The sequence below is a fragment of the Nerophis ophidion genome, linkage group LG01 (genome assembly GCF_033978795.1).
Source record: "Nerophis ophidion isolate RoL-2023_Sa linkage group LG01, RoL_Noph_v1.0, whole genome shotgun sequence".
Classification (NCBI taxonomy): Eukaryota; Metazoa; Chordata; class Actinopteri; order Syngnathiformes; family Syngnathidae; genus Nerophis; species Nerophis ophidion.
The window spans coordinates 88,522,357-88,534,443 of record NC_084611.1 but is presented as its reverse complement, the minus strand read 5'-3'; the positions used below and the strand labels follow the sequence as shown (position 1 = coordinate 88,534,443).

Below are 12,087 nucleotides of genomic sequence, written 5' to 3'. Positions count from 1 at the left end.
GGTAACAGTAACAGTAATCATAATAGTAAACAGTTATATAAATAGCAACAGTAGTAGTAACAGTAATAGTAAATGGTAAACAGTTATATAAACAATAACAGTAGTAGTAACAGTAATAGAAATAGTAAACAGTTATATAAATAGTAATAGTAGTAGTAACATTACCAGTAATCGTAAACAGTGATATAAATAGTAACAGTAGTAGTAACAGTAATAGTAAATGGTAAACAGTTATATAAACAATAACAGTAGTAGTAGTAACAGTAACAGTAATAGAAATAGTAAACAGTTATATAAATAGTAATAGTAGTAACAGGAATTGTAATATTAATAGTAATATTAAAATAAATAGTAATAGTACACAGTTATATACATAGTAATAGTAGTAGTAACAGACACAGTACTAGTAAACAGTTATATAAATAGTAATAGTAAATAGTTATATAAATAGTAATAGTGATAGTAATAGTAATTGTAATAGTAAACAGTTATATAAATACTAATAGTAAACAGTTATATAAATAGTAATAGTAGTAGTAATAGTAATCGTAATAGTAAACAGTTATATAAATAGTAACAGTAGTAGTAACAGTAATAGTAATCATAATAGTAAACAGTTATATAAATAGTAATAGTAAATAGTTATATAAATAGTAATAGTGGTAGTAATAGTAATTGTAATGGTAAACAGTTATATAAATACTAATAGTAAACAGTTGTATAAATAGTAATAGTAACAGTAATAGTAATCGTAATAGTAAACAGTTATATAAATAGTAACAGTAGTAGTAAAAGTAATAGTAATCATAATAGTAAACAGTCATATAAATAGTTATAGTAGTAGTAACCATAATAGTAAACAGTCATATAAATAGTAATAGTGGTAGTAACAGGAATTGTAATATTAACAGTAATATTATTATACATAGTGACAGTAAACAGTCATATAAATAATAATATTAGTAGTAACCGTAATAGTAATCGTAATAGCAAACAGTTATATAAATAGTAATGGTAATAGTAACAGGAATTGTGATATTAATATTAATATTAATGTTGTCCTCTGTGTTTTTGTACACTTTGATTTCTATTTTACTGTTTTAATTGATTTTACCCTTTAAAATTGTTTTTAATCATATTTGGATTTTTTTAAATATTGGTTTTATATTTATTTATTTTTTGTTTTTATTCAGTCATTGGTGGAGCATAATATGTTTTTTTTAAATATTGTTTTTAACATGGCTATGCAGCACTTTGGAAACGTTATTGTTGTTTAAATTTGCTATATAAATAAAGTGGATTGATTGGATTGGATAATAGTAATTTAATAAAAATAGTGATAGTAAACAGTCATGTAAATAGTAGTAGTAACAGTAATAGTAAACAGTTATATGAATAGTAACAGTAATAGTAAACAGTTATATAAATAGTAGTAGGAATAGTAATAGTAGTGTCTGCTACACAGTCAAGTGTTGCATGGGACAAAGAAGAGGGAGAATGTAGCTGAAAGACTCGAAAGACTGTAATAAAATGTGTAGTGAGTGTGTTTCTTACCTGGGAACATCTGCTTGTGGGACCTGAGCTGTACTGCAAGGAAACATTCACAATCACATCTACACCACCACCACGTTTGCAGCTACACTGTTAGTGTCTTTTCTCTTTCTCTCTCTCATAAATATAAATAATAACGGTAACTGTAATAGAAATATTAACACTAATAGCAATAGAAATAGTATCAGTATTTTTTAGTGATGTTCGATAATATCGGACTGCCGATATTATCCGCCGATAAATGCTTTAAAATGTAAAATCGGAAATTATCGGTATCAAAAAGCAAAATGTATTACTTTTTAATCTCGCTCTCTCTGTAATAGAAATAGTAACAGTGATTTTGATATAAATATAAATAATAACAATCATAGAAATATTAACAGTAATAGCAATAGAAATAGTATTAGTAATTTTTAGGGATGTTTGATAGTATCGGATGTATTTGTTGCACCAAGCAAAAGTCTTGGAAGATTCCGCTGTGTACGTCGGAATGACACAGGAGGGGTTATCTATTGTCCTCAAAGACCTGCCGAAGATGAATCCAGGACGAGCCCAAGCCCGAGGCATCTTCTTCTTTTGTCTTCAATGTGACCGAAAACAATGACTGTTTACATACACCCCATTCCTGTAGTGCGTAAACATTGAATATCTAAATAAAAGAGGAGACGTAAACCTTTTTCTTCAGAGCGTGGTGCAGGACTGTACGGAGAGTGCAGTGGCCATGTCTCTCTTCAGATCTGAGTCCAAATGTAATTATGTCTCTGTTTGATTCTTTGCCTTTTGTCTTGTTTAATAGATGTCATCAGTGTTTAAACCGGACATCGGACATCTCTAAAAAAAACTAAATAAGCAATATTTCCCTCCCAGAATATATTCCAGAATATATTTTACAGTGGAATAGTTGTCAATAATTCATAACAACATTCATTTGATGTGATTATAATTTTCTGAGAAATGACCGTTTAAAAAAATAAATAAATCACACTAAAATTTTCAGCGGCCCCACTCATAAAATGGTTTAAACGCTTAAATCTCTACATCAGGGGTCACCAACCTTTTTGAAACCAAGAGCTACTTCTTGGGTACTGATTAATGCGAAGGGCTACCAGTTTGATACACACTTAAATACATTGCCAGAAATAGCCAATTTGATCAATTTACCTTTAATAAATAAATCTATATATATATTGAAAAAAATAGGTATTTCTGTCTGTCATTCCGTCGAACATTTTGTTTTCCTCTCACGGAAGGTTTTTTTGTAGAGAATAAATGATGAAAAAAACACTCAAGTGAATGATTTAAAAGAGGAGAAAACACGGAAAAAATGAAGATTAAATTTTGAAACATAGTTTATCTTCAATTTCGACTCTTTAAAATTCAAAATTCAACCGAAAAAAAAAAGGAGAAAAACTAGCTAATTCGAATCTTTTTGAAAAAATAGAAAAAATAATTAATGGAACATCATTAGTAATTTTTCCTTATCAAGACTCATTTTAAAATGTTGATGACATGTTTTAAATAGGTTAAAATCCAATCTGCACTTTGTTAGAATATATAACAAATTGGACCAAGCTATATTTCTAACAAAGACAAATCATTATTTCTTCTAGATTTTCCCGAACAAAAAATTTAAAAGAAATTCAAAAGACTTTGAAATAAGATTTAAATTTGATTCTACAGATTTTCTACATTTGCCAGAATTGAATTTTAATCATAATAAGTTTGAAGAAATATTCCACAAATATTCTTCGTCGAAAAAACAGAAATGTATTTATTATTCTTTACAACAACAAAAAATTATTTACTTGACCATTGATTTAAATTGTCTGGAAAGAAAAAGAAGGAATTTAAAAGGTAAAAAGATATATGTGTTTAAAAATCCTAAAATCATTTTTAAGGTTGTATTTTTTCTCTAAAATTGTCTTTCGGAAAGTTATAAGAAGCAAAGTAAAAAAATAAATGCATTTATTGTGACAATCTGTCACTTAATTTCTGATAGTTTTTCGTGTTTTGTACTTCATTTCCTGTTCAGTGCTCTTATTTTTTTATACTTAAAGCTGACCAACATGCCGGATTGTAGTCAGGTGGAGGCGTGTCTTAATGAAATTAAACAATGGATGTCCGCTAACTTTTTGCAACTCAACGCCAAAAAAACGGAAATGCTGATTATCGGTCCTGCTAGACACCGAACTCTATTTAATAATACAACTCTAACATTTGACAACCAAACAATTAAACAAGGCGACACGGTAAATAATCTGGGTATTATCTTCGACCCGACTCTCTCCTTTGAGGCACACATTAAAAGCGTTACTAAAACGGCCTTCTTTCATCTCCGTAATATCGCTAAAATTCGCTCCATTCTGTCCACTAAAGACGCTGAGATCATTATCCATGCGTTTGTTACGTCTCGTCTCGATTACTGTAACGTATTATTTTCGGGTCTCCCCATGTCTAGCATTAAAAGATTACAGTTGGTACAAAATGCTGCTGCTAGACTTTTGACAAGAACAAGAAAGTTTGATCACATTACGCCTATACTGTATATACCTTTATATACATATATACATATATATATACCTGTACTGGCTCACCTGCACTGGCTTCCTGTGCACTTAAGATGTGACTTTAAGGTTTTACTACTTACGTATAAAATACTACACGGTCTAGCTCCATCCTATCTCACCGATTGTATTGTACCGTATGTCCCGGCAAGAAATCTGCGTTCAAAGGACTCCGGCTTATTAGTGATTCCCAAAGCCCAAAAAAAGTCTGCGGGCTATAGAGCTTTACTGGGTGTGAGTTTTCCTTGCCCTTATGTGGGCCTACCGAGGATGTCGTAGTGGTTTGTGCAGCCCTTTGAGACACTAGTGATTTAGGGCTATATAAGTAAACATTGATTGATTGATTGATACTTCCTGTTTACTCCGTTTTTGTCACACTCGCCGTTGATTGGCAGCGGTCCTCAGCTGCTGTAAATCAACATAGGTTTATTTATGTTTCACTCGAGCACTCCTCAGTGCTCGAAGTTAATATCATGTTGAGAACGTTACTTTGCACGACTGCTTTATGTTTGCTTTTGTTATTTTCTCATGTGTATTAAATTCCTCTTACCTTCACTTAACTCTCCTGGATTCTTGCATGCAACTGCAGCCATGCGACATCCCAACATTTATTCAAACAAGTGAAGACCAAGTCTTTAAAATATTTTCTCGGGTTTTCAAATTCTATTTGAGTTTTGTCTCTCTTAGAATTAAAAATGTCGAGCAAAGTGAGACCAGCTTGCTAGTAAATAAAAAAAAAAAATAGAGGCGGCTCACTGGTAAGTGCTGCTATTTGAGCTATTTTTAGAACAGGCAAACGGGCGACTCATCTGGTTCTTACGGGCGACCCCTGCTCTAGATCATCTTCAAATCTATCTGTCAATAAAACCTCTTTTTTTTAATGATTAATGCCTTTTTTGTCAAAGAAAAAAAACGTTTTCTTTCAGGGCAAAAAGAGAAAACGTGCAAGATGGCTCACAGTGGAGGTGGGATGTAGGTCTTCAGTACGGGTCTGCGGGGACAAGTGACATCTCAGACGGGTGCAAGGGGGGGGGGAGCAAGACGTCGCCTTACCTGCGGGAGAAGTCTCGCCTGCAAAGACAAGGATCAGTCGTTAAGGGGGTCAAAGGTGACGGAGGGCCTGCGCTAACGAGTGACCGCTCACCATGACAGCAGCTGACCTCCGACCTCGCACAGCAGGAACACGCACAGCAGTCGTCGCAGCGTCCGTCCGTCCATCTGTAGCGGACTGTGGGGGGGGGTAGGCAGCTATACCGGACTTAGTCTCCGCCCCCTTTTAACATCATGGCAGAGGAGGCGGGGCTTGGCAGCTGGCAAAGAGGCAGTGTGGTGCAATGGGAAGCTCCCGCAAAAGATAAAAAGGTCACGGGAGAGGAGGTCTGGTCAACACAACTGGAATTTGCGTCACTTTTTAAACTGGACCTTGCGTCACTTTTTACTTTTGACTATTGACACACTTTTCAAAAGTGACTTGAAACATTGCTTGTAGCTGAAATGAATTCCGACTTGTTATTAATCTTTCTGACTGATTGAACAGAATGGGTGAGAAAACATTTGAGGAGAAATCACGGGGCGGTTTAGCTCGGTTGATTGCCGTGCCAGCAACTTGAGGGTTGCAGGTTCCATTCCCGCTTCCGCCATCCTAGTCACTGCCGTTGTGTCCTTGGGGCAAGACACTTTACCCACCTGCTCCCAGTGCCACCCACACTGGTTTGAATGTAACTTAGATATTGGGTTTCACTATGTAAAGCGCTTTGAGTCACTAGAGAAAAAGCGCTATATAAATATAAATAAATAAATAAAATAAATGGGTTGTACTTGTATAGCGCTTTTCTACCTTTAAGGTACTCAAAGCGCTTTGACACTACTTCCACATTTACCCATTCACACACACATTCACACACTGATGGAGGGAGCTGCCATGCAAGGCGCCAACCAGCACCCATCAGGAGCAAGGGTGAAGTGTCTTGCTCAGGACACAACGGACGTGACGAGGTTGGTTCTAGGTGGGATTTGAACCAGTGACCGTCAGGTTGCGCACGGCCACTCTCCCACTGCGCCACACCGTTCACTTCATCACAGTTTATTGGTTCCAGGCCTGATGGTGGTGAATACATGTCTGCAAAGTAGGAATTATAAATCAAATATTTTTGTAGCGAGAGCAGAAAAAAAAACATTTACAACCTTTTAAATAGGCTTTTTAACCTTCCGGGAGCCCTTTTCACATTAAATAAGTCTCCTTAAGTCACCTTTTAATACAACACAGTAATGCTGTCTGAGGCTGAGCCACAATACTGAACAGCACGCTCTGATTGGTTTGGGCAATTTTTTGCCATTTTTATGCTTTAAAATGCTTAGGTGTACTGGAGAGGACATGATAGTCGAACCTTGGATTCAGGAGGAACAGTATGGTTTTCGTCCTGGTCGTGGAACTGTGGACCAGCTCTATACTCTCGGCAGGGTTCTTGAGGGTGCATGGGAGTTTGCCCAACCAGTCTACATGTGCTTTGTGGACTTGGAGAAGGCCTTCGACCGTGTCCCTCGGGAAGTCCTGTGGGGAGTGCTCAGAGAGTATGGGGTACCGGACTGTCTTATTGTGGCGGTCCGCTCCCTGTATGATCAGTGCCAGAGCTTGGTCCGCATTGCCGGCAGTAAGTCGAACACATTTCCAGTGAGGGTTGGACTCCGCCAAGGCTGTCCTTTGTCACCGATTCTGTTCATAACTTTTATGGACAGAATTTCTCGGCGCAGTCAAGGCGTTGAGGGGTTCCGGTTTGGTGACCGCAGGATTAGGTCTCTGCTTTTTCCAGATGATGTGGTCCTGATGGCTTCATCTGACCGGGATCTTCAGCTCTCACTGGATCGGTTTGCAGCCGAGTGTGAAGCGACCGGAATGAGAATCAGCACCTCCAAGTCCGAGTCCATGGTTCTCGCCCGGAAAAGGGTGGAGTGCCATCTCCGGGTTGGGGAGGAGACCCTGCCCCAAGTGGAGGAGTTCAAGTACCTAGGAGTCTTGTTCACGAGTGAGGGAAGAGTGGATCGTGAGATCGACAGGCGGATCGGTGCGGCGTCTTCAGTAATGCGGACGTTGTACCGATCCGTTGTGGTAAAGAAGGAGCTGAGCCGGAAGGCAAAGCTCTCAATTTACCGGTCGATCTACGTTCCCATCCTCACCTATGGTCATGAGCTTTGGGTCATGACCGAAAGGATAAGATCACGGGTACAAGCGGCCGAAATGAGTTTCCTCCGCCGTGTGGCGGGGCTCTCCCTTAGAGATAGGGTGAGAAGCTCTGCCATCCGGGAGGAACTCCAAGTAAAGCCGCTGCTCCTTCACATGGAGAGGAGCCAGATGAGGTGGTTCGGGCATCTGGTCAGGATGCCACCCGAACGCCTCCCGAGGGAGGTGTTTAGGGCACGTCCAACCGGTAGGAGGCCACGGGGAAGACCCAGGACACGTTGGGAAGACTATGTCTCCCGGCTGGCCTGGGAACGCCTCGGGATCCCCCGGGAAGAGCTAGACGAAGTAGCTGGGGAAAGAGAAGTCTGGGTTTCCCTGCTTAGGCTGTTGCCCCCGCGACCCGACCTCGGATAAGCGGAAGAAATGCTTATTTCAGTCCAAAAAAAACAGAATAGTGAAATTGTTTTAAATTTTATTCATAAAACCCTTATGTACGAACAACATATTACTGATTGATTTGGGCAATTTTTGTCATTTCATATGCTTAAAAATGCTTATTTCAATAAAATAAAAAACAGTACAAAGAGAAATTTTAATTAAATTTTGATTCATTAAACCCTTATGTATGGACCAATTTTACCTAAATTATTAAACAAAAAAAAGATATTTATACAAGATAGCAAAGGGTTTTTAGTTATTTTAAAACAGTTTGAGCTAAATACTTCATATTTGTGTTACAGAAATTATTTTAACATAAATTTCTATTTTTAAGTGTGAAATCCATAATCTGACAGAATATTCATGGGAGCACAAAAAATATTTTAAAATATTTTAAATAGGCTTTTTAACTTTACATGATCTAAGTCTCTTTTAGTCACCTTTTAATAGAACATAGTAATGCTGCATGAGGCTGAGCCAATTGGTGGCCACAATACTGAACAGCACTCTGATTAGTTTGGGCCATTTTTGCCATTTTTAATGCTTAAAAATGCTTAATTCAGACACACACAAAAAAAAACAGTAGAATAGCAAAATTTAAAAAATGTAAATTAATAAAACTTTTATGTTTATATTAAAATTATTCTACGTAAATTATTTTTAAACAAAAAGAATTGCTATTTATACAAGACAGCAAATTTGTGTTACAAAAATTATTTTGACTTAAAATTTTTGCTTAAAAATGATTGTCAGTCGAAAAAAAAGTTAAATTGTAACATTTTAATTAATAAAACCCCTATGTAGAATATTAAAATTATTCTGCTTAAATTATTTTTAGACAAAAAAAAAAAAAGATATTAATACAAGATAGCAATTCTGTAGTTTAAGCAAACTAGTTCCTATTTGTGTTACAGAAATTAATTTGACATAAATTCCCATTTTTAAGTGCGAAAACCGTAATCTGACAGCATATTCATGGGAGCACAGAACACATTTTACAACCTTTTAAATAGGCTTAACCTTACTAGAGCCCTTTTCACATGCTATAACACCCTTAAGTCCCCTTTTAATACAACATAGTAATGCTGCTGAGGCTGAGCCAATCGGTGGCCACGATTTCTGAACATATAGTGTCCAATACTACTGTAATATTGATACTTTTAGTTCATTTTTGCAATTTTTATGCTTAAAAATTCTTAATTCAGTTAAAAAAAAAGTAATATAGCAAAAAATTTAAATTAGTAAAACCCTTGTCTGGACCACATATAAATTATATTGAAAATGATTCAACTTAAATTATTTTTAACCAAAAAAAAAAGTTATTTATACAAGATAGTGAAGGGATTTTTATTGTTTTCAAACAGTTGAAGTAAAATACTTCATATTTGTGTTACCGAAATAATTTTAACATAAATTCTAATTTTTAAGTGCGAAATGCATAATCTGACAGCATATTCATGAGAGCATAAAAAACATTTTACAACCTTTTAAATCATTTTCAACCTTATGGGAGCCCTTTTCACATGATATAGCACCCTTTAATTTTAGCTTTTATTACAGCATATTATTGCTGTCTGAGGCTGAGCCACGATACAGATTGGTTGGTCTCTATAGTGTCCAATACGCAGAGGTGGGTAGTAACGCGCTACATTTACTCCGTTACATTTACTTGAGTAACTTTTGGGATAAATTGTACTTCTAAGAGTAGTTTTTATGCAACATACTTTTACTTTTACTTGAGTATATTTATAGAGAAGAAACGCTACTTTTACTCCGTTCCATTTAGCTACATTCAGCTCGCTACTCGCTACTTTTTTTTTTTATCGATCTATTAATGTTTGTTTTGGTTAATGACAGAGCTTCAAAGTAGGATCTACGCATGTCTACGTTTCACCAATCACATGCAGTCACTGGTGACGTTGGACCAATCAAACAGAGCCAGGCGGTCACATGACCGTGATACGTAAAACCCGACTTAAACACGTTGACAAACTTATTAGGGTGTTACCATTTAGTGGTCAATTGTACGGAATATGTACTGTACTGTGCAATCTACTAATAAAAGTTGCAATCAATCAATCAAAAGTGTAAAGGAAAAAAGACACTTTTTATTTCGACCGTACTTCCCGTCAAAAGCCTAAAGACTGATCGCACAGTTCCTGTCTTCACAATAAAAGTGCCGCTCCATCGCACCTGCGCTAACAAAATAAGAGTCTCCGAAAGCCAGCGCAAACAAACTAGCAAGCTATGGAGTTTGCCGCCAATGTATTTCTTGTAAAGTGTTTGAAAACAAATATGGAAGCTGGACAAATAAGATGCCGAAAACCAACGACTTTCATGTGGTATTAGACGGAAAAGAGGAACTTTTTTCTCCTCCATTTGAAAACGTGGACGTCTGATTCCAATCAATGCAAGTCATCAGAGTCAGGTAATACACCAACTTATATTCTTGTCTTCATGAAAGATAGGAATCTATATGTTAAACATGCTTGTGTATTCATTAGAACACCTTTAACATTCGAACAAAAACGGCAAAATAAATAAATAAAAATAATATACTGTATATATAAATATATATATGATATGTGTGTGTAGAAATGATTTGTGTGTGTATGTTTGATATATGTGTGTGTATGTATATGTATATATGAGGTAGATCACCTCGACTTGGTGATTTACTAAGTAATTGATAAACGTTGAAAAACTTATTGGGGTGTTACCATTTAGTGGTCAATTGTACGGAATATGTACTGTACTGTACAATCTACTAATACAAGTTTTATTCAATCAATCAATCAAACAAATCAATGAATGCCTACTGAGGCTATGGTGCTGTTAAGTTATTGTGGCTCAATGTGCCATTTTTTTATTTTAATGTACTATTATTTAATATATATTATTGTTTTAGTTGCTTAAGAGATATTCCTGGCTCTGAATTTGCTCATTGCTATTTTTATGTTTTTGTGCATTATTTGTTGCCGTCATCATTAAACAAACAGGTCAGTTACTCAGTACTTGAGTAGTTTTTTCACAACATACTTTTTACTTTTACTCAAGTAAATATTTGGGTGACTACTCCTTACTTTTACTTGAGTAATAAATCTCTAAAGTAACAGTACTCTTACTTGAGTACAATTTCTGGCTACTCTACCCACCTCTGCCAATACTACTGTAGTTTTGATACTTTTAGTTCATTTTTGCCATTTTCGGGATGTTGATTTGACCATTGAATTTTGGTCATTTCCTCATTAATATTCTACAACACAAATACAACGTTGAAACAACACGCTTTTTGACAAGGTTTAATCAATGTTGCGTTGTGACGTTGATTTGACCGCTGAAATGTAGTCATTTCCTAACCAACATCGTGGATCCAACCTTAGACATAAACGTTGTTTTAACTTAGAATAAAACTGTTTTGCAACGTTGTTTCCAAGTCAGTTTTAAAGGACATGTACGTATAATCAACGTTGTATCAACGTCTTGTGCCTGCTGGCTCGTGAAGCACGGAAAGTTCCAGTCGTGACGCGGTACGTACAAACTTCCCGGCACTTTTGTGCAATCAGTTTGTGTTCCGGAGAGAAAAAAAAAAATCAATGGAAGCCAACTGGATGTTGTGTTGGCAGAGGTGTCTGTAACTCCGCCCCCTAAGATGTTCTCATGCCAGCATTCAATAGTTAATGTACACAAACTCACAGTTCTCCTCAGTGTCCATGGTCTGAGTCAGAGTCGCTGTAGTTCGGCACCAAAGAACTTGCCAAAGTCGTCTCACAGTCCTGAGGCCTCGTCGCCGCCTCGCTCGACCCGTTCACTTCCTGCCGCCGGCCCGGGTCCGACTTCCTGCGGATGAGCTGGTTGTGGGCGGGGCCCAGAGCTTTGGCCACCGCCGCGTCTTTGCCCTGCAGGCTCAGCTTGTGGAGCAGACCCCGAGCGGTGCCCCCAGGCGTGGGCGGGGGAGAGCTGAACCACGAGCGCGAGAAGATCTCCCTGCGTTTGCTGCGCTGCTTGTCATCGTAGGCTGGAGAGGGGAAGGGGAGGAGCTTTTAGAACAGACCACGCCCACTTTGCACACAGCTATTATTTCCCTAATTAGTCCAAGTATTTAATTTTTTTGCAAAAACTTCAATGATGACATAGAAGCACCAGAAGACCACTTTACAGCGGGGGTGTCCAAACTGCAGCTCGGGGGCCATTTGCCACCCACAGCTAATTTTTTTAAAAGCATGCCACACATTGTAAAAATACTAATATGTACAATAAAAGACAGGCGTACTAAAACGAGGAAAATCGAAATTTTGATGCTAACAACACTGTTTTTCTCTTAAAAACTGTCACGGTCTTCAATGTTTTTATGTA

The 12,087-nt window shown here is 36.9% G+C and overlaps 2 protein-coding genes across 3 annotated transcripts in view; both read right to left on the bottom strand.

The window, feature by feature from the left end:
- Nucleotides 1-5,359, bottom strand: part of LOC133561489 (complement C3-like) — an 87,209-nt gene extending 81,850 nt beyond the window's left edge. The window contains exons 1-4 of the mRNA XM_061914783.1: nt 5,260-5,359; nt 5,169-5,186; nt 5,074-5,106; nt 1,555-1,587 (exon numbers count right to left, since the gene is read on the bottom strand). Coding sequence (XP_061770767.1) covers nt 1,555-1,587; nt 5,074-5,106; nt 5,169-5,186; nt 5,260-5,333 — 158 coding nt within the window. The 5' untranslated portion in view covers nt 5,334-5,359. The remainder of the gene's footprint in view (nt 1-1,554; nt 1,588-5,073; nt 5,107-5,168; nt 5,187-5,259) is intronic.
- A 5,658-nt stretch (nt 5,360-11,017) lies between these two features.
- The window catches only part of yju2b (YJU2 splicing factor homolog B), a 12,828-nt gene continuing 11,758 nt past the window's right edge, over nt 11,018-12,087 (bottom strand). For both annotated transcript variants that reach the window (XM_061914767.1, XM_061914772.1), the window contains exon 10: nt 11,018-11,749. In XM_061914767.1, the coding sequence (XP_061770751.1) occupies nt 11,436-11,749 (314 nt within the window). In that variant the 3' untranslated portion in view covers nt 11,018-11,435. The remainder of the gene's footprint in view (nt 11,750-12,087) is intronic.